The sequence below is a fragment of the Onychostruthus taczanowskii genome, unplaced genomic scaffold (assembly GCF_017590055.1).
Source record: "Onychostruthus taczanowskii isolate IOZ18803 unplaced genomic scaffold, ASM1759005v1 scaffold249, whole genome shotgun sequence".
Classification (NCBI taxonomy): Eukaryota; Metazoa; Chordata; class Aves; order Passeriformes; family Passeridae; genus Onychostruthus; species Onychostruthus taczanowskii.
Genome location: NW_024499785.1, coordinates 48901 through 73555, shown reverse-complemented (window position 1 = coordinate 73555; position 24655 = coordinate 48901). Strand labels below are relative to the sequence as shown.

Genomic DNA, 24655 nt, shown 5'->3' with positions numbered 1-24655 from the left:
TTAATCGAGGGGGGGGGTGGGGGGGCAGTGCGGTTTGGGGAGGGGGGGCTCCCGGCGACCCCCCCCCGGGCACGGCGGGGTTTTGCACATTCATTGTTCAGCCGGTGCCGCGACGTCATCGGGCCGCGGCCGCCGCGGCGCCTGTCGGGACAGCGGGGCCCTGTCGGGACAGCGGGGCTCTGTCGGGACAGCGGGGCCCTGTCGGGACAGCGGGGCTGTGTCGGGACAGCGGGGCCCTGTCGGGACAGCGGGGCCCTGTCGGGACACGGGACAGCCCGGGGAGGCGGGGGTTTGGCCCGTGGAGGGGGGTCACGTCCTGGGGCTCTGTCGGGACAGGCAGGGGGCAGGGTTTGACCCTGTGGGGGGGGGGCAGCCCAGGTGTGACCCCCCCTCCCCCTCCACGTGTGGCCACAGGCGGAGCACGAGGACCGGAACCCCCAAAATGAAAGTGGATCGGACGAAACTGAAGAAAACTCCCACGGAGGCGGTGAGGGCTTGGGGACACTCGGGATGGGGCTGGGGACACTCGGGATGGGGCTGGGGACACTCGGGGAGGGCTTGGGGACATTCAGTGAGGGCTTGGGGACACTCGGGGAGGGGTTGGGGACACTCGGGGATGGAGTTGGGGATACTCGGGTAGGGGTTTGGGACATTCAGTGAGGGCTTGGGGACATCAGGAGGATGTTGGGGACACTCAGGGAGTGTTGAGGGGACAGCAAAGGGCCGGAATTGGAGATGTTTGGGGGGTGGGGACATTGGGAAGGGAACTGGGGGGTTTTGGGGACACCATGAGGGGACATTGCTGAGTTCCCTGTGTCCCCCAGCCCGCCGACTGCCGGGCCCTCATCGAGAAGCTGAAGGGCTGCAGTGATGAGCAGCTGGTGACAGAACTGCAGCAGATCAAGACATGGAACATTGGGAAGGTGGGAGGGGGCCCCAAAACCTGGGGGGGGGGCCCAAAACCTGGGGGGTGCCCAGAACCTGGTGGGGGATCCCAGAACCTGGGGGGGTCCCGAGGTGAGTGGGAGTTTCCTGAGGGATTGTCCACAGTTTGTCAGGGTGGTGCTGAGCTTGTCCCCAAACTGGTTACTGCCACAGGGGGTGTCACCCTGGAGCACCCCTAAATTGCAGGGAGCACCCCCAGATTTGGGGGAGGGGGCACTCCAGAGTGTTTCTCAAATGAGGGAGGGGTCCCTGGTTTCAGGTGAGCCCCTTCAGCCTTTGGGTGGGGCAGTTCAGGAGTTCTCTGGAGGTTTAGAAATGGGGGGGGGGCTTTTACATTTCCTGCAGCCCACTCCAATGTTAGGGGATCCCCCCACGTTTTATTTAACTTTCCCTAAATTGGGGGGGCTCACCAGTGTCCTCAGAGCCCCCTTGGAATGGCAGGGGGCACCACAGAGTTCCCAGGACACCAAGGTGGGGGGTCCCTATTTGCCCCCCACCCTGGAGCTGTTTGGGTGTAAATTTTCCCTCAGGGATTCCTAAAATTCTAAGGAGGAACCTTAATATCCTAAAAATAGTGGGGGGAGAACCCTGTAGACCCCAAAATGTGTGGGGGTACCTCAGTTTCCCCCAAACACCTGGGGAGGACTCAGATTTTTTCCCAGCCTCCAAAATTCTTCATTTTCTTCCTCTGTGTTGGGGAGGGGGCTCAGCTGCCAACTGCACAGGCTGGGCTGGGATATTGGGGTTCCTGCTTGGAGTTCTGGGGGTCCCCCCTGGGATATGGGGGTTCAGGGGGGCTGGGCTGGGGTCTGGGCTGTACCCAGGGGTGTCAGGGAGCCTGGGTTGGGATCCAGGCTGTGCTTCCAGCCCCACATCTTACCCCTAATCCCCCCAGTGTGATCTGTACCCCTGGGTAGATGTGGGGGGTCTCGGGGGGTCCCAGGCTGTGCCCCCAGCCCCACATCACCCCCTAACCCCCCCCTTAGTGCACACTGTACTCCTGGGTGAATGTGGGGGTCTGGGTTGGGGTCCAGGCTGTGCCCCCAGCCTCACATCCCCCCCCTAACTTCCCCTCCCAGTGTGAGCTGTACCCCCTGGGTGGATGTGGGGGTTTGAGTTGGGGTCTGGGCTGTACGCAGGGTGCTCGGGGGTCCCAGGCTGTGCCCCCAGCCCCTCACCCCTCCCCTAACCCCCCCCGTGTGAGTTGTACCACTGGGTGGATATGGGGGGCTGAGTTGGGGTCCAGGCTGTGCCCCCAGTCCCACATTCCCCCCTAACTTCCCCACCCAGTACCAGACGTGGACCTGAGAGTCTGCATTGGGGTTTGGGCCATACCCGGGGGTCTGGGTTGGGGTCCAGACTGCGTCCCCAGCCCCAAATCCCCCCCCTAACCCCCCCCCCACAGTGCGAGCTGTACCACTGGGTGGACCTGCTGGACCGCTTCGACGCGCTGCTGGCCGAGGCGGGCCGGCCGGTGGAGGCCATGAGCTGGATGCTGGCCTGCGACCGGCCCGAGCGCCAGCCCCTCAAGGCCCTGCTGCTGGCCCTGCTCAACTTCACGGCCCTGCTCATCGAGTACAGCTTCTCCCGCCACCTCTACAGCTCCATCGAGGTGGGCGCGCCCCCGGACCCGCCCTCTGCGTGTCCCCAGGCGTGTGACGCGCTGACGCGCCCGTCCTGTCCCCGCAGCACCTGACCACGCTGCTGGCCTCCTCGGACATGCACGTGGTGCTGGCCGTGCTCAACCTGCTCTACGTGTTCAGCAAACGCTCCAACTACATCACCCGCCTGGGCTCCGAGCGCCGCGGGCCCCTGCTGGCCCGCCTGCAGCACCTGGCCGAGGTGGGCGGGGTTTTGGGAGGTTTTTGGGGGGATTTTGGGGGGTTTGGGGGCTCAGCAGGGCTGAGTTGGGCTGGTCTCCCTGCAGAGCTGGGGTGGAAAGGAGAATGGATTTGGGTTGGCTGAGTGCTGTCGGGACCTGCACATGATGGTGAGTGACACCTGCGGGTCACCTGAGCTCGTGTGGGTCACCTTGTTTTGTCATGGGAGCCCCCAGAACTTGTGTCTGTCACCTTGCCCTGTGTGAGCACTCACCTTTGTTACCTTGTCCTGTCTCAGTGGTCCCCAGAACTCACCTGTGTCACCTTGTCCTGTTCCCAGAACTCACCTGTGTCACCTTGTCCTGTCCCAGAACTCAACTGTGTCACCTTGTCCTGTCCCAGAACTCAACTGTGTCACCTTGTCCTGTCCCAGAACTCACCTGTGTCACCTTGTCCAGTTCTGGGGGTCCCCAGAACTCATGCCTCACAGGACTTTCTGTCGTATCTTGGTGTGACCTGTTCCCAACATCACTTTTTGTGCCTTTGTGACATCCTGAGGCCCCTTGATGCCGTCCTGGGGTCTTCAGTGCTGTCTGGTGTCCCCTCAGGGGGTCCCCAGTGCTGTCCTGTCCCCAATGCCCTTCCATGTCCCCCAACACCACTCTGTCACCCCTGTTGCATCCTGGGGTCCCCCCACCCCTTTCCCTATGTGCCAGTGTCCCCCAGCCTGGCCCTGTCACCCCAGGGGAGGGGACTCTGCTGTGCCCCCCTCATCCCTGTGTCCCCCCCCAGAAATACCCCCCCAGTGCCACCACTCTGCACTTTGAGTTCTACGCTGAGCCGGGCGTCGAGGTGAAGGTGGACAAGAGGGTGAGTGATACTGGGGACATTTTGGGACATTTGGGGACATGAGCAGGCCCCCAAAACACCGGGGCCGCCCTTTGACCTCCTGTGACCCCTCCAGGCCACCAGCACCACCCTGCACTACATCCACATTGAGCAGCTGGACAAGGTAAGTGTGGGGGGCACCTCGATTTTGGGGGGGGGGGGCTCTGCTTGGGTCAGGGCCCCCCTATACCCTGCACTGCCCTTTTGTTCCTCTGTCCCCTGATTCTGTTCCTCTGCCCCCTAATTTTGTCTTCTGCCCTCCTATTTTGTCTCCTGCTCCTCAGTTTTGTTACTTGCACCCCAGTTTTGTTCCTCTGTACCCAGTCTTTTTTGTTCACACCCCAATTTTGTCCCTTGTCCCCCCCAGTTTTGTTCCCTCTCCCCTAATCTTGTCCCTCCACACCCCAATTTTGTCCCCTGCCTCCCCAGTTTTGCTTCTGCTTCTCCCAGTTTCTCTTTCCCCTCCTCCCCCAGATCTCAGAGAGCCCCTCGGAAATCATGGAGTCCCTGACCAAGATGTACAGCATCCCCAAGGACAAGCAGGTGTGTAGGGTGACATCAAGGGGACCCCCACAGGTTGGGGGTTGACCCTCAGACCCTCCCTAACACCCCCAAATCCTCTTTCCCCCCCCCTCAGATGCTGCTGTTCACCCACATCCGCCTGGCCCACGGCTTCTCCAACCACAAGAAGCGGCTGCAGGCAGTGCAGGCGCGGCTCCACGCCATCTCCATCCTGGGTGGGCCTTTGTTAGGGCTTGTTTTAATTGGGGGGTGGGTTTAGGGGGTCGGGGGGTGCCTTTGGGGAGATCCTGGGGCAGTTGGGGTGACCCCCCTCTCTTCGCAGTGTACTCCAACGCGCTGCAGGAGTCGGCCAACAGCATCCTGTACAACGGGCTGATCGAGGAGCTGGTGGACGTGCTGCAGATCACCGACAAGCAGCTGATGGTGAGGCCCAGAGACCCCCGAGGCCGAGCCCTGTCCCTTGTGTGTCCCCTCACCTGTCCCTTGTGTGTCTCCTAACCTGTCCCTTCATTTGTCTCCTTGTGTGTCCCCTCACGTGTCCCTTTTGCGTTCCCTTGTGTGTCCCCTCGCCTGTCCCTTCGTGTGTTCCCTTTACTGACATGCTGCTCATCAAGGATGTGAACGTGGCTCACCTGTCCTGTAGCTGTCACCTCACCTTTTCTGCATGTGTCACCTCACTTGTCCCGCATCTGTCACCTCACTTGTCCCGCATCTGTCACCTAACTTGTCCTGTACTTGTCCTACACTCTTGTGTTTTCACGTGTCTTGTATGTGTCCCTTTGCTTGTGCTTTCACTTGTTATGTCATTTGTCCTCTTGTGTGTCTCCTCACCTGTGTCATGCTGCACGTGCTGCTCATCAAGGACATGAGTGTCCCTTCTCTGTCCCACACTTGTTCCTCACCCGTCACATCATCTCTCCCCTTGTGTATTCTCTCACCGATATTATGCTGCTCATCAAACACATGAACGTGCTTTGCCTGTCCCACACCTGTCCCACCCTGTCCCTCACGTGTCCTTCCTGTGTCCCTGCCAGGACATCAAGGCGGCCTCCCTGCGGACGCTGACGTCCATCGTGCACCTGGAGCGCACGCCGAAGCTCAGCAGCATCATCGACTGCACCGGCACCGCCTCCTACCACGGCTTCCTGCCCGTGCTGGTGCGCAACTGCATCCAGGCCATGATCGGTGCGTGCCGGGGGCTGGGGGGGTCACCTGGGGGGTGTGACCCGCCCTAACCGCACCTGTGCACCCCCAGACCCTTCCATGGAGCCCTACCCCCACCAGTTTGCCACGGCGCTCTTCTCCTTCCTGTACCACCTGGCCAGCTACGACGCGGGCGGCGAGGCGCTGGTGTCGTGCGGCATGATGGAGGCGCTGCTCAAGGTGAGCTCTTGTCACCTGTGGGCAGCTCTCAGGTGCCTCGGGGACTGCCTCACCTGCTGTCTGTCCCCTCACCAGGTGATCAAGTTCCTGGGGGACGAGCAGGACCAGATCACGTTCGTCACGCGGGCGGTGCGGGTGGTGGATCTCATCACCAACCTGGACATGGCCGCCTTCCAGTCACACAGTGGGCTGTCCATCTTCATCTACCGCCTCGAGGTGCTGCCCCCCTCCCCCTGCCCTGCTTTTGGGGTGCACCGGGGGTGTTTTGGGGTCCCCTGGGGTGGTTGGGGTGCTGAGGCTCTGTTCCCCCCCAGCACGAGGTGGACCTGTGCCGCCGCGAGTGTCCCTTTGTCATCAAGCCCAAAGTGCAGCGCCCGCCTGCTGCCACCCTGCCCGAGGGCGAGGACATGGAGACTGATATGGAGGGTGAGCAGAGGCTGTGTCCCCCCTGTGGTGTCACCCATTCCCCCCGTGGTGTCACCCATTGCCCCTGCAATGTCACCGTCCCTCTGCAGTGACCGACGTGGCCATGGAGAGCAGTCCCGGCCCCTCGGCCGAAGCCCGGCCGGACCCGGTGCCACCAGCCCCGCCAGCCGTGCCCAGCACCAGCGCTGCCACCCCCTCCCCACGCGGTGGTAGGTGCCCCCCGGGGCTGGGGACAGTGGGGACATCACTGGACCCCAGTTTGTTCCCTACACGGAGACCCTAATTCGGTCCCCTACGTGGACACCCCAATTCTTCCTATAGGGACACCCTAATTGCTTCCCCGTATGGGCACCTTAATTTTTCCTACATGGATATCCCAGTTCCTGTTATATGGACACCCCAGTTCCATTCCTGTATGGACACCCCAGTTTCTTCCCTATGTGAACACCCCAATTCTCTTTACATGGACACCCTAATTCTGTTCCTATATGTACACCTCAATTCCTTCCGCATATGAGCACCCCAGTTCCTCCCCTATGAAGACCCCAAATTCTTTTTCATGTCTGTCTCTCTCTGGGGACACCCCAATTTCCTCGTGTGCCCCCCCCAGTCCTCACCCTATGTCCCCCCCCAGGAGTGCAGTGCATCCCCCAGCGCGCCGCTTTGCTCAAATCCATGCTGAACTTCCTCAAAAAAGCCATCCAAGACCCCGCCTTCTCCGACGGCATCCGGCACGGTGGGTGGTCCCCCACGTCCCCAAACCCCCCTGGGGGGTGGCAGGGGTGGTGTCACTGACCACACGTGTCCCCCACAGTGATGGACGGCTCGCTGCCCACCTCGCTGAAGCACATCATCAGCAACGCCGAGTACTACGGCCCCTCGCTGTTCCTGCTGGGTGAGCCACGCCCCGGCCCCACCCGGGCAGCGCGGGGCGGGCACGGAGCGGGGACCCCGCCAGGTGCTCTACCTGCCCTCAGTGCCCCCCTCTCTCCTCCGCCGCAGCGACCGAGGTGGTGACGGTCTTCGTGTTCCAGGAGCCCTCGCTGCTGTCCTCGCTGCAGGACAACGGCCTCACCGACGTCATGCTGCACGCTCTGCTCATCAAGGACGTGAGTGGGGCTTACCTGATACCTGTCCTACACCTGACGCCTGTTGCCTTGTGTGTCCCGTCACCTGTTTTCACATCTGTTGCATTTCTTGCCCTGCACCTGTTCTGCGTTCTTGTACCTGCTCCATTTCCTGCCCTGCACCTGTCCCTATCCCTGTTGCATTTCCTGCTCTGTGCTTGTCTCGTGTCCCTGTACCTGTTCCATTACCTGCCCTACACCTGTTGCTACGTCTGCCTTTCACTAATCCTGACACCTGCTTTGCACCTGTTCCATTACCTCTCCTACACCTGCTCCAGGTCTGCCTCTCACCTGTCTGCTCACCTGTGCATGGCCTGTCCCCACATCTGTCCTGTGTGTGCCACCTGTGCTGGTGCCACACCTGCCCCAGCTTCACCCCAGACTTCCCTCCCTCCTGCTGCTCACCTGCCCATGCTGGTGCCACACCTGCCCAGTGTGTGCCCCAGCTTTGCCCCACACCTGTCCAATGTCTGTGCCAGCCTTGCCCCTCACCTGCCCAGTGCCTGCCCCACCAATTGCTTCTCCCTTGCCCCAACTGTGCCAGCTTTGCCCCTCACCTGCCCTGTGTCTGCCGCACACCTGCCCCACACCAGATGTGCCCCCAGCCCCTGCCCCACACCAGGTGTGCCCCCAGCCCCTGACCTGCCCTGTGCATGCCCCACACCTGCCCCAGGTGTGCCATAACCCCTCACCTGCGCAGGTGCCGGCGACGCGGGAGGTGCTGGGCTCGCTGCCCAACGTGTTCAGCGCGCTGTGCCTGAACGCGCGGGGGCTGCAGAGCTTCGTGCAGTGCCAGCCCTTCGAGCGCCTCTTCAAGGTGCTGCTGTCCCCCGACTACCTGCCCGCCATGCGCCGCCGCCGCAGCTCCGACCCCCTGGGTGAGCGGGGGACACGGGGGTACTGGGGGGACTGGGGGATATTGGGGGGACTGGGAATACTGGGAACACGCAAGGTGCTGCTGTCCCCTGATTACTGTCCACCATGTGCCGCCACCACAGCTCCCACCCCCTGGGTGAGCAGGGGACACGGGGGTGCTGGGGATACTGAGGACATTGGGGGGACTGGGGATACTGGGGTGTACTGGGAATACTGGGGACACTGTGGGGACTGGGGACACACAAGGTGCTGCTGTCCCCTGACTGCTGCCCACCATGCGGTGCTGACGCAGCTCTGACCCCCCTTGGTGAGTGGGAGGTGTTGGGGGGACCGGGGTATACTGGGAATGCTGGGGACACTGGGGGACTGAGGACCCTGGAGATACCAGGGACACCAGGGATAATGGGGGTACTGGAGGCACTGGGGACCCAGCAAGCTTTTTAGCAATACATTTTGCTAACATTTAAATAATTCCCTCATTTTTTGGAGGTACTTGTGTTTATTTTATGTACCACCCGCTGTTAGTTTAACTCTCAGAATCTCTGTCCCCCAACCCCAACAAAACCTGCTCTGCGCTCCCCAAAATCTGCTCTGCCCCCCCAAAATGCTCTCTGTCCCCCCAGGTGACACAGCCTCCAACCTGGGCAGCGCCGTGGACGAGCTGATGCGGCACCAACCCACGCTCAAGACCGACGCCACCACCGCCATCATCAAGGTGACAACTTGGGGACATTTGTGGGGCTTCAGGACCCCCCAGAATCTCTCTGGGCCCCTCCTAAATGCCAGCCCCTCTGCAGCTGCTGGAGGAGATCTGCAGCCTGGGCCGGGACCCCAAGTACATCTGCCAAAAGCCGTCGATGCAGAAGGCGGACGGGACGGCGGCCGCGCCGCCCCCGCGCTCGCCCCACGCCGCCGAGGAGGCCTCGAGCGAGGATGAGGAGGAGGAGGAGGTGCAGGCCATGCAGAGCTTCGGGGCTGCCCAGCAGAGCGAGGCAGAGCCCAGCCAGACGTGAGCAGGACGGGGCTGGCTGGGGGGGTCTGGGGTGTCCCCAGGTCACCGTGGTGTCCCCAGGGATCTGTGCTCAGTGCTGGTTTGTGGATGGTCTGGGGTGGAGAGGGTCCTGAGGGAGCTGGGGAAGGGTGTGGGGAAGCTGGGGAAGGGTCTGGGGGATCCTGGGGAAGCTGGGGAAGGGGTTCAGCCTGGAGAAAAGGGACTGGGGGGAAATTTAGGCTGGAAATCAGCAAAAACTTCCCAGAATGGGTCTGGCAGGGAGGTGATAAAGCCAAGCCTGGGTGTGACACTTGGTGACAAGGTGACGACAAGGTCACAGAGTGGTCTCAGAGGTATCTCCTGGCGTCGTTAACTCTGATTTTGCTTCCTGGGGTGGGAGTCACACCTTCCTCACCACTCTCTCTGTGCTTGCAGCGTGGTAGGCACGGAGGAACGCATCCCCATCCCGCTCATGGACTACATCCTCAACGTGGTGAGGGCTACCGCCATCCCTGAGGGGTCCCCACTGGTCCTGACCCCCCCTCGAGGAGGTTCAGAGCCCCCCTGACCCCCTTTTATCCCAGATGAAGTTCGTGGAGTCCATCCTGAGCAACAACACCACTGATGATCACTGCCAGGAGTTCGTGGCCCAGCGGGGGCTGCGGCCGCTCGTCACCATCCTGGGGCTGCCCAACCTGCCCGTGGACTTCCCCACCTCTGCAGCCTGCCAGGCCGTGGCTGGGGTCTGCAAATCCATCCTGGTACGGCTGGGGGGCTGCAAATCCATCCTGGGGGGCTGCAAATCCATCCTAGGGGTCTCAGGGGTCTGCAGATTGTCCTGGTGCAGCGCTGGGGGGTTGCAAGTCCATTCAGGAATGCACCCTGATGATGCTCTCTGTTTTCCCTGTGTCCCCAGTCTCTATCCTCTGATCCCAAAATCCCTGTAGGAGGGTTCAGTGACCCCCCGTGAGGGTTCAGTGACTCCTCAGTGACCCCGATGTCCCCTCTCTGTGTCCCCAAACTCTCTCCCATGAGCCCAAAGTGCTGCAGGAGGGGTTCAGTGACCCCTCAGCAACCCAGATGTCCCCTCTCTCTGTCCCCAGTCAGTGTTCCACAAGCCCAAGGTACTCCAGGAGGGTTCAGTGACCCCCAGGAGCCTTCAGTGACCCCTTTCTGTCCCGCCAGACTCTCCCAAGGTGCTGCAGGAGGGTTCAGTGACCCCCAGGCATGTTTAGTGACCCCGATGTCCCCTTTCTGTCCCCCCAGACTCTCTCCCACGAGCCCAAGGTGCTGCAGGAGGGGCTGGTGCAGCTGGAGGCTGTGCTGTCTGCACTGGAGCCGCTGCACCGGCCCATCGAGGCCCCGGGGGGCTCGGTGCTGCTGCGGGAGCTGGCCGGGGCCGGGGCCGTGCCCGACGCCACGCTCTCAGCCCAGGCCACCCCCCTGCTGCACGCGCTGACCGCCGCCCACGCCTTCATCATGATGTTTGTGCACACCTGCAGGGTGGGACAGGTAACGGGGGAGGGGTTTTGGGGGGTTTGAGTGGGGTTTGGGAGGTTGGAATGGGGTTTAGAGGGTTTTAAAACAGGTTTGGAGGGCTTGGGGAGGGGTTTGAGGTGGTTGGAATGAGACTTAGGGGGTTTGAATGGGGTTTGGGGAGGTGTAAATGGGTTTGAGTGGGGGTTTGAGTGGGGTTTGGGGGGTTTGAGTGGGGGTTTGGGGGGTTTGAGTGGGGTTTGGGGGGTTTGAGTGGGGTTTGGGGGGTTTGAGTGGGGTTTCGAGGGGTTTGAAAGGGACTTGGAGGCTTGGGGAGGGGTTTTGGGGGGGTTTTGAATGGGCCTGAGGTGGGGGGTTGAATGGGGCTTGGGGGATTTTGAATGGGGTTTGGGTGGGTGTGAGGCTTAGAGGATTTTAAAGGGGGTTTGGGGGGTTTCAGAAGTGGTTTGGGAGCAGCTTTGGGTACTTAAGAGAGCTTTGGAGGGGTTTGAAAGGGGCTTGGGGAAGGGCTTTAGGATCTCAGGGGGTTTTGGGGGTCCTTGCTGTCCCCCCAGAGCGAGATCAGGGCCATCTCAGTGAACCAGTGGGGATCCCAGCTGGGGCTGAGCGTGCTGGGCAAGCTGAGCCAGCTCTACTGCTCCCTGGTGTGGGAGAGCACCGTGCTGCTGTCCCTCTGCACCCCAAACAGGTACTGGGGACACTGGGAGGGACTGGTGAGGGTTTGGGAGGCACTGGGATGGTACTGGAGGGACTGGGAGGGACTGGTGAGGGTTTGGGAGGCACTGGGAGGGCACTGGTGAGGGATTTTGGGACACTGGGGGGACACTAGGCTGAGCCAGCTGTGTTGCTTGCTGGTGTGGTGCACCCCAAACAGGTACTGGGAGGACACTGGGGGCACTGGTGAGGGTTTAGGGGGCACTGGTGAGCGTTTGGGGGACACTGGGGGGACACTGGGCTGAGCCAGCTGTGCTGGTCCCAGTGTCTGTACCCCCCTACCAGGTTACTGGGGGGCACTGGGGGGGCTCTGTGGTGCCCAGGAGGTGCCCCCAGCCCGGTGACACCCCTGTGCCCCCCCCCCAGCCTCCCCCCAGGCTGTGAGTTTGGCCAGGCTGACATGCAGAAACTCGTGCCCAAGGAGGAGAAAACGGCCCCCAGCCCCCCCCAGGGTGGCCGCAGGGCAGGTGGGGCTGGGGGGGAGTACCTGGGGGCATTTGTGGGGGTTTGGGGGCGATTTATGTGAATTTTGGGAGGATTTATGGGGGTTTCATGGGGATTTTGGGGGGTTTGGGGGGCTTTATGGTGTTTTTCAGAGGGTCTGGGAGGATTTATGGGAGTTTTGGGGAGGTTGGGGAGGGTTTCTGGGGCAGGTTGTGTTTGGGGGGGGTCTTGGAAAGGTTTATGGGGTGGTCTCTGTGTGGGAGGTTGATTTTGGGGCAGGTCTCCATGGGGAAAGGTCAGTTTTGAGGGTTCTCTGTGGGGCAGGTCAGTTTTGGGGGGGATTGCTGTAGGAAATGTTTGGTTTGGGGGGGTCTCTGTGGGAAAGATCAGTTTTGGGGGGGGATCTCTGTAGGAAATGCCAGTTTTTGGGGGTGTCTGTGGAAAGGGTGAGTTTTTAAGGGACATCTCTGTAGGAAAGGTCAGTTTTTGGGGGTCTCTGTGGGTCTCTCACCCTTCTCCCCCACAGAGGGCGAGGCAGAGGGCCCGGGCCCCTCGGTGGGGGCGGGCAGTGACCCCCCCCCAGCCCAGGGGCTGCTGGAGGGGATGGGGCTGGAGGGGGAGCCCCTGGCCCCCATGGAGACGGACGAACCCAGCACCAGCGACCCCAAAGCCAAGGCCAAGATCACCCCGGCCATGGCCGCCCGCATCAAACAGATCAAACCCCTGCTCTCCGGTGAGGGGGGGACCCAAAATGGGGTGGGGGCCTCCAGGGGTGGGTCAGGGGGCTCCAGAAATAGCCTGGGAGACCCTAAAACTGTGTTAGGGGGGTGTCTAAAACAGCTTGGGGGATCCCAGGGTCTCATCCCTGTCCTGCCCCAGGTCTCAGCCCCGTGTCCCCCTTTGTCCTGTGTATCCCTCTGTCCCCTGTGTCCCTCTGTCCACTGTGTCCCCCATCCTCACCGGGGTTCTCACTCTGTCTGCTGTGTCCCCTGTCCCCCCAACAAGGGTCTCACTGTCCCCGTGTCCCCACAGTGTCATTGCAGCTGGGCTGGGCACTGGCCGAGCTTGTCCCTCTGTCCCCCATGTCCCTCTGTCCTCACCTGGGGTCTCACTGTCCCCGTGTCCCCATAGTGTCATTGCAGCTGGGCTGGGCACTGGCTGAGCTTGTCCCTCTGTCCCTCTGTCCCCACCTGGGGTCTCACTGTCCCCGTGTGCCCACAGCCTCATCGTGGCTGGGCTGGGCGGTGGCCAAGCTTGTCCCATGTCCCTCTGTCCCCCATGTCCCTCTGTCCCCACCTGGGGTCTCACTGTCCCCGTGTCCCCACAGCCTCATCGCGGCTGGGCCGGGCGCTGGCCGAGCTCTTCGGGCTGCTGGTCAAGCTGTGCGTGGGCTCCCCGGTGCGGCAGCGCCGCAGCCACCACGCCGCCGCCGCTGCCCCCGCGCCCACCGCGGCCGCCCGCGCCACGGCCTCGGCGCTGACCCGCCTGCTGACCAAGGGGCTGAGCTGGCAACCGCCCCCCTACACCCCCACGCCACGGTTCCGGTCAGTGACCAGGGGGACAGGAATGGGGATGGGATGGGATGGGATGGGATGGGATGGGGAAGGGCATGGCCTCGGCATTGACCTGCCTGCTGACCAAGGGGCTGAGCTAGCTGCCCTACATCCCAATTCCACACTTCCAGTCAGTGACCATGGGGACAATGGGGACATTGGGATGGGATGGGGAAGGGCGCGGCCTCGGTGCTCACCTACGCGCTAACCAAGGGGCTGAGCTGGCAACTGACCTCCTACAGCCCAATGCCACGCTTCTGGTTGGTGACCACGGGGACAGTGGGACAGTGGGAATGGGAATAGGGAACAGGATGGGGATGGGAACAGGATTGGGAACAGGGGAGGGAGAGGGAATGGGAATGGGAACAGGGATGGGGATGAGAATGGGAATAGAGATGGGAATGGGAACAGGATTGGAAATGGGGGAGGAAATGGGAACAGGGATGGGGAATGGGCAGGGTTGGTAATAGGGCAGGGGTGAGGCTGGAGCAGGAGGAGCTGGGAGTGGGAATGGGGAGAGTTTGGGAATGGGGAGGAGCTGGGGAGAGGGGAGGGGCTGCGATGACAGGGACAGGGATGGGAGGGACAGAGACAGGGGTGGGTCTGCCACCTCCAGGGGCCAGAGCTTGGGCAGTGCCCGTGCCCGGTGCCGTGGTCAGTGCCCGGTGCCATGCCCAGCACTGACCCCTCCCGTGCCCCCAGGCTGACGTTCTTCATCTGCTCGGTGGGGTTCACGTCGCCCATGCTGTTCGACGAGCGCAAGTTCCCCTATCACCTCATGCTGCAGAAATTCCTCTGCTCCGGCGGCCACAACGCCCTCTTCGAGTGAGCTGGACACTGACCGCACACTGGCCACTGGCCATGGACACTGACCATGGACGCTGACCAGACACTGACCACTGACCATGGACACTGACCATGGACGCTGACCAGACACTGACCACTGACCACTGACCATGGACACTGACCATGGACGCTGACCAGACACTGACCACTGACGATGGACACTGACCTGACACTGACCCCTGACCGTGGACGCTGACCAGACACTGACCCCTGACCATGGACACTAACTGGGCACTGCACGCTGACCATGGACGCTGACCATGGACACTGACCATGGGCACTGACCTGACACTGCACACTGACCGTGGACACTGACTGGATAGCAAGCATGGACACTGATCGGACAGTGGACCCTGGCTGCACACTGACCCTGGCTGCACACTGACCCGACTGTGGACACTGCCAGGATACTGACTGTGGACACTGCACACTGACCATGGACACTGACCATGGATGCTGACCATGGACACTGATTACACACTGACCATTGACGATGAACTCTGAGCGGACCCTGACCCGACGCTGCACAATGACCATGGGCACTGACCATGGGCACTGACTGGATACTGAGCAAGGACACTGCCCGGGCACTGACCTGACACTGCACGCTGACCGTGGACACTGACTGGATACCAAGCATGGACACTGATCGGACAGTGGACCCTGGCTGCACACTGACCCTGGCTGCACACTGACCCGACTGTGGACACTGCCAGGATACTGACTGTGGACACTGCACACTGACCATGGACACGACCACGGACACTGGCTGCGGACACTGACTGGACACTGATCATGGACACTGGACACTGACTGGATACTGAGTGTGGACACTGGACATTGACTATAGACAATGTCCATGGACACTGTTCACTGATCATGGACAATGACTGTGGTTTCTGTACACTGGCTGGACACTGACCATGGATACTGACTATGGACACTGGACACTGATCATGGACACTGACCAGGCACTGAATAATACACTGAATAATACACTGTGACCACGGACACAGACCAGTGCCCCTGGACACTGACACTGATCTGGGACCCCCGCTGGGACACTGACCCTGCCCCTGGACACTGACCCCTCCAACTCCCTTCCTCTGGGTCGGGGGGGATGCTCCCATGACCTTGGGGGTTGCTCCCAACACCCCAAATCCCTTTTCCTACCCCCCCCGAGACCCTTTAACTGATCACTCCCATGATCTTGGGGTCCCTCCCATGACCTTGGGGTCACTCCCAACACCCCAAATCCCTTTCCCCCCCCAGGACCTTTAACTGGGCGCTGTCCATGGGGGGCAAGGTGCCGGTGGGGGAGGGTCTGGAGCACCCCGACCTGCCGGATGGCACTGGTGAGTTCCTGGACGCGTGGCTGATGCTGGTGGAGAAGATGGTGAACCCCAGCACGGTGCTGGAGTCCCCCCATGCACTGCCTGCCAAGGCCCCCCCGCATGGACACCCCCCCTTCAGCGCCCTGCGCTTCCTCGTGGTCACCCAGAAGGTGGGCAGGGGGAAAAACGGGGTTTGAGGGGGGGGAAATGGGGTTTGGGGAGGGAAAAATTGAGTCTGGGGGGAGGAGATGGGGTTTGGGGAAGGGAAATGGGGTTTGGGGAGAAATAATTGGGTTTGGGGGGAGAAAAATGGGTTTTGGGAGGGAAAAAGTGGGGTTGGAGAAGGGAAATAGGGTTTGGGGAGGGAAATGGGGTTGGGGGTTAAAATGGGTTTTGGGGAGAGAAAAATGGGGTTTGGGGAGGGAAATGGGGTTTGGGGAGGGGAATGGTGTTAGGGCATTAAAGTGGGTTTTAGGGGGGGAAAAATGGGGGGAGGGTGGGGGAGCCCCATTCCCTCTCCCCAAAACTCATGGCCCCACTGTGTCTCCACCTTCTCCCCACCACATCCCATGTCCCCACCGTGTCCTCACCCTGTCCCCTCCATGTCCCCTCCGTGTCCCCAGGCTGCGTTCGCCTGCATCAAGCAGCTGTGGCAGCGGCGGCCGCTGAAGGTGTACGGCGGCCGCATGGCCGAGTCCATGCTGGCCATCCTGTGCCACATCCTGCGCGCCGAGCCGCTGCTGCGCGAGCGCCTGGGCCGCGAGAGAGAGGGACCCGCGCCCGACGAGCCGGGGGGCGACGAGGGGGGGGCCCGCAGGGAGCCCCACGTCAACCAGCAGCAGCTGCAGCAGGTGTGGGGATATGGGATATGGGGGGGTGGGATGGAGAAATGGGGGGGTGGGATGGAGAAATGGGGCGTGGGATGGAGAAATGAACGCCCTCTTCGCTAAAATGGGGAGGTGGGATGGAGAAATGGGGGAGTGGGAGGGAAAAAAATGGGGATGGGAGGGAAAAATGGGGGGTGGGACAAAAAAATGGGGGTGGGAGGGAAAAATGGGGAAGGACAGAAAAATGGGGAGTAGGATGGAGAAATGGGGTGTGGGATGGAAAAAAATGGGGGGTGGGATGGAAAAATGGGAGGAATGGGGGTGGGAGGGAAAAGTGGGGTGGGACAAAAAGATGGGGGGTGGGAGCTCAAAAACGGAGGGGTGGGACAGAAAAAAGGGAAGTTGGATGGAAAAATTGGGGTGGGAGGCTAGAAACTGAGTAGTGGGGCAAAGAAATGGGGGGATGGGATGGAAAAATGGGGGGTGGAATGGAGAAATGGGGGAGGATGGGAAAATGGGAGTGGGAGGGAAAAGTGGGGGGTGGGAGGTCCCCCCAAAGCTTCTTCAAACTCCTTCCTCCCCAAATCCTCCCAAATCTCTCCTTATGCCTCCCAAACTCCTCTTTGTGCCCCTCAAACCCTTCCCTGTGCCCCCAAATCCCCCCCAAACCCTTCCCTGTGCTCCCCTGACCCCTCTGTGTGCCCCCCCTGTGCCCCCCCCAGCTGATGGACATGGGTTTCTCTCGGGAACACGCCATGGAAGCGCTGCTCAACACCAACACCATGGAGCAGGCCACGGAGTACCTGCTCACCCACCCACCCCCGCTCATGGGGGGCTCAGCACGGGTCAGTGGGGCTGGGGGGCACAACGGGGGGNNNGAGTGGTTGGGGGGGTTTGGGGGGAGTTTGGGTGGTTGGGGGGTTTTTGGGGGTCCTGGGTTTCGGGAGGAGGGGCTTCCTGGGGGGTTTTGGGGTGGTTTGGAGGGGGTCCCTGCAGCCCCTGACGCTGCCCCCCAGGACCTGAGCATGTCTGAGGAGGATCAGATGATGAGAGCCATCGCCATGTCCCTGGGCCAGGACATCCCCATGGAGCAACGCGCCGAGTCCCCAGAGGTGGGACCCCAACAACCCCATTTCCCATCCCAAATCATTGTTTCCTATCCCAAAACTCCCATTACTCCCCCATTTTACATCCCCGAACCCCCATTTCACTACCCCAAACCCCCATTTCTCCCCCATTTCCCTGCCCCAAACCCCCATTTCTCCCCCCGAAGCCCCCTCCTCACCCCATTTACCGCCCCAGGAGGCCGCTTGCCGCAAGGAGGAGGAGGAGCGGCGGGCTCGGGAGCGGCAGGAGGAGGAGGAGGCCAAGTGCCTGGAGAAGTTCGAGGGGGCCGAGCCGCTGGAGGCGGCCGAGCTCGGGGCCTTCACGGACTCGATGCTGCCCGGCTGCTCGCAGCTGCTGGACGAGCTGCCCGACACCGTGTACCGCGTCTGCGACCTGCTGATGACGGCCGTGCGCCGCAACGGCCCGGCCTACCGGGACAGCGTGCTCAAACAGGTGGTGCAGCAGGTATGGAGCCCTAAACCCAGCCTAAACCTGCCCCAAACCCACCCTGAACTAGCCATGACACCCCTAAACCTGCCCCAAACCCACCCCAAGACCCCTGAACCCCTCCTAGTATCCCTGACCCCAATGGTGGCCGTGCGCCGCAACGGCCCGGCCTACCGGGACAGCGTGCTCAAACAGGTGGTGCAGCAGGTATGGAGCCCTGAACACTCCCTAAACCCAGCCTAAACCTGCCCCAAACCTGTCCCAAACCCACCTCACGACCCCCAAACCAGCCCCGAGACCCCTGACCCCAATGATGGCCGTGTGCCACAATGGCCTGGCCTGCCGGGACTCGGTGCTCAAACTCGGTGCTCGGTGGTGCAGCAGGTACGGAGCCCTAAACCCACCCTGAGACCCCTAAATGTGCCCCAATCCCCCCAAACCTGGGACACCCTGAACCCCCCGGTGTGCCAGGTGCCCCACTGACCCCTGACAACTCTGACCCCCACTAAGCCCCACTGACCCACTGAGCCCCAATGACCCCTGACCCTCACTGATCCCTGACCCCCACTGACCACCCTGACCCCCCCTGCCCATCCTGACCCTCACTTACCGATGGCCGTGTGCCACAATGGCCTGGCCTGCCGGGACTCGGTGCTCAAACTCGGTGCTCGGTGGTGCAGCAGGTACGGAGCCCTAAACCCACCCTGAGACCCCTAAATGTGCCCCAATCCCCCCAAACCTGGGACACCCTGAACCCCCCGGTGTGCCAGGTGCCCCACTGACCCCTGACAACTCTGACCCCCACTAAGCCCCACTGACCCACTGAGCCCCAATGACCCCTGACCCTCACTGATCCCTGACCCCCACTGACCATCCTGACCCCCACTGACCATCCTGACCCTCACTGACCCCTGACCCCCACTGACCCCTGACCCCCACTGACCATCCTGACCCCCACTGACCATCCTAACCCTCACTGACCTCTGAACCCTGCTGACCACTGACCCCTGAACCCCACTGACCATCCTGACCCTCACTGACCCTTGAACCCCACTGACCACTGACCCCTGAACCCCACTGACCACTGACCCTCACTGACCCCTGACTCCCACTGACCCCTGAACCCCAATGACCATCCTGACCCCCACTGACCATCCTAACCCTCACTGACCTCTGAACCCTGCTGACCACTGACCCCTGAACCCCACTGACCATCCTGACCCTCACTGACCCTTGAACCCCACTGACCACTGACCCCTGAACCCCACTGACCATCCTGACTCCCACTGACCCCTGAACCCCGCTGACCATCCTGACCCTCACTGACCCCTGAACCCCACTGACCACTGACCCACTGACCATCCTGACTCCCACTGACCATCCTGACCCTCACTGACCCCTGAACCCCACTGACCATCCTGACCCCCAGTGACCCCTGACCCCCACTGACCACTGACCCACTGACCCCCAGGTGTGGGAGGCGGCCGATGTCCTGATCAAGGCGGCCGTGCCACTGACCACCAGCGACACCAAGACGGTGTCGGAGTGGATCAGCCAAATGGCCACCCTGCCCCAGGCCTCCAACCTGGCCACGCGCATCCTGCTGCTCACCCTGCTCTTCGAGGTACCCCAAAACCTGGGGGGAGTGACCCCAAAACCTTGGGAAGTGACCACAAAACCTGGGGAAGTGACCACAAAACTTGGGGGAGTGACCCCAAAACCTGGGGGTGGTAACCCAAAACCTGGGAGAGTGACCACAAAACTTGGGGAAGTGACCACAAAACCTGGGGGTGGTCTAAAAAGCTGGGAGGGAGGAAGCCCAAAACTTTGGGGGGGATCCCAGAATCTGGGGAGTGACCCCAAAACCTGGAAGGGGTGGCACAAAACCTGGGGAGGCACCCCAAAATTGAGGGTAACATCCCAGGGTCCCTGGGCCTCACGTCCCTCAGAAAATATGCCAGGTGTTTTCCAGAGGTGGCTCATTTTCCAAAAATCCCGAGGTTTGGGGTGGTTTTGGCGTGTTTTGAGGGTATTTTGGGGGTGTTTGGGATGGTTTTTAGGGTGCTGATGTTTTTGGGGTGCCCCAGGAGCTGAAGCTGCCCTGAGCCCCTTGGAGGGGTCCAGCTGCGTGCTGGTTTGGGGCTGTTTCTGTGGATATTTCAGGGCTGTTTCTGGATATTTTGGTCGGGTTTTTGGGGTTGTTTGGGATGTTTTTTGGGGTGCTGATGTTTTTGGGGTGCCCCAGGAGCTGAAGCTGCCCTGTGCCCGCGTGGTGGAGTCCAGCTGCGTGCTGGACGTGCTGATCAAGCTGCTGGAGGTGGTGCAGCCCTGCCTGCAGGCTGCCAAGGAGCACAAGGAGGTGCAGACCCCCAAGTAAGGAGTGACCCCTCCCAGACCCCCCAGAACCCCCCCAAAACCTCCTATGGGTGCTCTCACAGCTCTTCTTTCCCCCCAAAAAAAGGTGGATCACCCCAGTGCTGCTGCTGATTGATTTCTATGAGAAGACAGCCGTGTCCTCCAAGCGCCGTGCGCAGATGAACAAGGTAGGAGGGCCGGGGGGGAATTTGGGGAGTCCTGGGGGGTTTGGAGGGGCTGGGAGGGGACATGGGGGGCTCCTGGGGACACATGGTGGGGCTGGGATGGAGGTGGAGCAGTCAGGGTGACACGGGGGGTGACACATAGAGTCCTGGGGGACACAGGGGGTGACACACAGAGCCCTGGGGGATACAGGGGGTGACACACAGGGTACAGAGGGACACAGGGGGTGACATGGGGTGACACACACAGTCCTGGGACACACAGGGAGTGACACACAGAGTCCTGGGGGACACACAGTGTCCCTGCGATGGGCACAGTGACCACCACCCCACCACACCCAGCGCTGCCCCGTAGGGGGTTTGGGGGGCACTCAAGGAGCTCCAGGCCACTGACCCCCCCCTCCCCATGACTCCCCCCCAGTACCTGCAGGCCACTGGGAACAACTGGCGCTGGTTTGACGACCGCTCGGGCCGCTGGTGCAGCTACAGCGCCAGCAACAACAGCACCATCGACGCGGCCTGGCGGGCCGGGGAGCCCAGCGTGCGCTTCACGGCCGGCCGGCGGCGCTACACCGTGCAGTTCACCACCATGGTGCAGGTGAGGGGCTGGGGACACAGCCCTGGGGTCAGCCAGGGTGCAGGGACACAGCCCTGGGGTGTGGGGACACACTGCTACACCGTGCAGTTCACCACCATGGTGCAGGTGAGGTGCTGGGGACACAGCATGGGGGGCATGGGGACACAGCCCTGGGGTCAGCCAGGGTGCAGGGACACAGCCCTGGGGTGTGGGGACATGGCCCTAGGGGCAGCCAGGGCACAGGGATACAGCCCAGGGCATGGGGACAGAGCCCAGGGTCACCTAGGGCAGGGGGACACACCCCTAAGGGTAGGGGACAGACCCCTGGTGCCACCCAGCACAGGGGAACATGGCCCCAGTGTCACCCACTGCAGGGGACACCCTGCTGGTGTCACCTCGTGGGACGGGGGAATCTCCTCATGGCAGAGAGACACCCCTGGTGTCACCCCATGGGGAGGGGCCCCAGTGTCACCCCTGTCACCCCCTGGTGTCCCCAGGTGAATGAGGAGACCGGGAACCGGCGCCCGGTGATGCTGACGCTGCTGAGACCCCCCCGCGCTGGGAAGGGCCGTGACGAGGGGGGGGCCGAGGACCCCGAGGGGAAGAGCAAGGATGAGACCCCCGGTATGGGGCTGGGGGTAGCTGAGGGGTTTTGGGGGCAGGGTCTGAGGGGTCATTGGGAGGGGGGTCTGAAGGCTTTTGGGGGGATTTGAGAGGTTTTGGGGGGGATCTGAGCACTTTTGGGAGGGTCTGAGAGGTTATGGAGGGAGTCTGAGGGGTCATGAGGAGGTTGGAGGGGTTTTGGCAGAGTCTGGGGGGGGTCATGGTGGGGTCAGAATGGTCATGGCAGGTCATAGGGATCATGGGGGGGGTCACAGAGGCCACGGTGGGATCAGAATGGTCGTGGGAGGTCAGAATGGTCACAGTGGGGTCAAAATGGTCATGGTGGTGTCAGAATGGTCATGGGGGGTCAGAATGGTCATGGGGGGTCAGAATGGTCATGGTGGGGTCCAAGTGGGGTCAGAATGGTCATGGGGGCATCACAGGGGTCATGTGGGGATCAGAATGGTCACAGTGGTGTCAGAATGGCCATGGGGGGGGTGTCACAGGGGCCACAAGTAAGTGCCCCAGACCCCCCAGCCATACCCACCCCCCAAAAACCACCCTCCTTATCCCTTTCCCCATCCCCACAGCTGCAGACCCTCCTTCTACAGACGAAGACCCCTCCTCTACCACCACCACCACCACCACCACCACCACTCCCACCGCCCCCTGCCCGTCCCCTCCCTGCCCCACGCCGACCCCCGAGGAGCCCCGGGACGACCCCGGCGCCGACGCCGAGGCTCCGGTGCGGGGCCTGGCGGAGGAGGCGGTGCCGGCCGTGCTGCGGGCGTGCGTCAGCATGCTGGGGGTGCCGGTGGACCCCGACACGCTGCACGCCACGCTGCGCCTGTGCCTGCGCCTGACGCGGCAGCACAAGCACGCGCTGCTGTTCGCCGAGCTGCGCTCCACCCGCACCATCCTGGCGCTCACGCAGAGCTCCGGCTTCACCGGCTTCACCCCGCTGGTCACCCTGCTCTTCCGGCACATCATCGAGGATCCCTGCACGCTGAGGCACACCATGGAGAAGGTGAGGGGTGGGGAGGGGGGAGAGGGGATTGGGAGGCTGGGGGAAAGGGAAATAGAGGGATAAAGTGAGAGGGAAGAGGGCATAGGGGAGCTGGGGGTGAGGGGAATAAAGGGAGAGGAAATTGGGGGGCTGGCTGCAGGGGACAGGGGGATCAGGGAACTGGGGGTCCAGGGGACACTGGGGACAAGGGGATTGGGGAATTTGGGCTGCAGGGGACACTGGGGACAAGGGGATCGGGGAATTGGGGCTGCAGGGGACAGGGGGATCAGGGAACTGGGGGTCCAGGGGACACTGGGGACAAGGGGATCAGGGAATTGGGGCTGCAGGGGACAGGGGGATCAGGGAACTGGGGGTTGTGGGCGCAAGGGGGTCAGGGAATTGGCGCTCTGGGGCCAGCAGGGCCAAGGAGGGCTCTGGGGCTCCAGGCTCCCACGGGAAGCTCTCCCGGGGGTGCCCCTCTGGCCCCGTGCCCACAGTGTCCTGCCATGTCCCCCTGTGCCCAGGTGGTGCGGTCAGCAGCCACGAGCGGGGCAGGCAGCACCACCTCGGGGGTGGTGTCAGGCAGCCTGGGCTCGCGGGAGGTGAATTACATCCTGCGGGTGCTGGGCCCCGCCGCCTGCCGCAGCCCCCACGTCTTCACCGAGGTGGCCACGGGCTGCATCCGCATCGCCCTGCCCGCGCCGCGCGGCTCCGGCACCGGTGAGGGGCATGGGGGGGGGATCCTGGGGAGGGTCTTGGTACCTGGAACAGGCTGCTGGAGAGGGGCCTGGGACATGGGGGGGCTCTTGGAGGGTGGGCTGGGATGTGGAGGGGGGATCCTGGAGGGGGGCCTGGGACATGGGGGGAATCCTCGGAGTCCCTGGCATCTGTAATGGGGTCCTGGGAGGATTCCTGGGGGGGGGATCCCACGGTGCTTCTATCCACAAAAAATGGGGTTCCAAGGGTCTCTCAGAACAGGGGTCCTAGGGGTGCCTTTATCCCACAAAAATAGGGTCCCTTCACCCTCAGAATTGGGGTCCCAGGGCTGCTTCTCTCCCCAAAAACGGGGTCCCAGGAATCCTCTTATCCTCAGAATAGGGGTCTCTCAGAATGGGGGTCCCAGAGGTGCCTCCAGCCCCCAAAAACCAGCATCCCATCTCATCCTCATCCCCAACCTGACACCACTGAGGCTCCCCGCAAATCCCTGACCCCTCCCATTTCCCCCCCTTTCCCCCCAATTTCCCAGCTTCTGACGACGAGTTCGAGAACCTGCGGATCAAGGGGCCCAACGCGGTGCAGCTGGTGAAGACCACGCCGGCCAAGGCGGCCGCGCTGCCGCCCATCCCCGAGCCCATCCGCGATGTCATCTACGACATGCTCAACGCCCTGGCCGCCTACCACGCCCCCGACGAGGGTATGGGGGGCTCAGGGGGCTGGGGGGGGCTCGGGGGAAGCAGAGGGAGGAGTGGGGTGCATGTGGAGCAGGAACTGGGGTGGCCTGTGCAATGCCCTGGGTGCCCACCATGCCCCTGTGGGTGTCCCTTGAGGGACTTGGGGAACCCCCACAGTGGGGGGAGACGCCCCCAGAGAAGTTTGGGGTGCAGAGAGAGGAGTGGGGTGCATATGGAACAGGAATTGGGATGTCCTGGGCAATGTCCTGAGTGCCCACCGTGCCCCCGATGAGGGTACAGGGGGCTCAGGGTGGGCAGAAGGAGGAGTGAGGTGCATGTGGAGCAGGAATTGGGGTGTCCTGTGCAGTGTCCTGGGCCTCTGACAAGGGTTTGGGGGGCTTGGGGAGGACCCTTGTGATGGGGGCAGACACCCCCGGGGAGGTTTGGAGGGGAGCACAGGGGGCAGGTATTGGGGGTCACACGAGGAAATTGGGATGTCCCCAGGGAGTGAGGTAGATGTGGAAAAGGATTTGGGGGGGGTCTTCATATGGGGAAGGGATTGGGGTGTCCATATAGGGACAGAACTGGGGTGTCTGTATTAGGGGGCAATCAGGATGCCCCATCCTCCAGGCATCTTCAGTCCCTCTGGGGGTGCCCTTTGTCCCCCCCTGAGAGCTGTGTCCCCCCTCAGGTGACAAGGGGGACCCCAAGAGCGCGGCGCCCAGCGAGGTGAGCCAGCTGCTGTCGGACATTGGGGACGACATGTACCAGCAGTACCGCAGCCTCACCATGCT

At 62.3% G+C, this 24655-nt stretch overlaps 1 protein-coding gene across 1 annotated transcript in view; it reads left to right on the top strand.

Moving 5' to 3' along the window:
* HUWE1 (HECT, UBA and WWE domain containing E3 ubiquitin protein ligase 1) overlaps nucleotides 1-24655 on the top strand; it is a 56112-nt gene that overhangs the window by 522 nt on the left and 30935 nt on the right. Inside the window, 43 exon segments of the mRNA XM_041406330.1 lie at nucleotides 415-487; nucleotides 825-923; nucleotides 2351-2557; nucleotides 2635-2787; nucleotides 2873-2935; nucleotides 3558-3635; nucleotides 3730-3777; nucleotides 4128-4196; nucleotides 4291-4390; nucleotides 4498-4598; nucleotides 5210-5360; nucleotides 5431-5558; nucleotides 5634-5774; nucleotides 5873-5984; nucleotides 6074-6193; nucleotides 6619-6720; nucleotides 6799-6879; nucleotides 6987-7093; nucleotides 7812-7989; nucleotides 8611-8702; nucleotides 8785-8996; nucleotides 9414-9471; nucleotides 9563-9739; nucleotides 10245-10490; nucleotides 11030-11163; nucleotides 11556-11656; nucleotides 12160-12366; nucleotides 12961-13177; nucleotides 13889-14011; nucleotides 15305-15536; nucleotides 15990-16217; nucleotides 16916-17038; nucleotides 17210-17305; nucleotides 17496-17765; nucleotides 19219-19371; nucleotides 19993-20120; nucleotides 20209-20290; nucleotides 20706-20882; nucleotides 21359-21485; nucleotides 22055-22491; nucleotides 22995-23190; nucleotides 23717-23884; nucleotides 24553-24652. Of these exon segments, the coding sequence (XP_041262264.1) occupies nucleotides 443-487; nucleotides 825-923; nucleotides 2351-2557; nucleotides 2635-2787; nucleotides 2873-2935; nucleotides 3558-3635; nucleotides 3730-3777; nucleotides 4128-4196; nucleotides 4291-4390; nucleotides 4498-4598; nucleotides 5210-5360; nucleotides 5431-5558; nucleotides 5634-5774; nucleotides 5873-5984; nucleotides 6074-6193; nucleotides 6619-6720; nucleotides 6799-6879; nucleotides 6987-7093; nucleotides 7812-7989; nucleotides 8611-8702; nucleotides 8785-8996; nucleotides 9414-9471; nucleotides 9563-9739; nucleotides 10245-10490; nucleotides 11030-11163; nucleotides 11556-11656; nucleotides 12160-12366; nucleotides 12961-13177; nucleotides 13889-14011; nucleotides 15305-15536; nucleotides 15990-16217; nucleotides 16916-17038; nucleotides 17210-17305; nucleotides 17496-17765; nucleotides 19219-19371; nucleotides 19993-20120; nucleotides 20209-20290; nucleotides 20706-20882; nucleotides 21359-21485; nucleotides 22055-22491; nucleotides 22995-23190; nucleotides 23717-23884; nucleotides 24553-24652 (6167 nt within the window). The 5' untranslated portion in view covers nucleotides 415-442.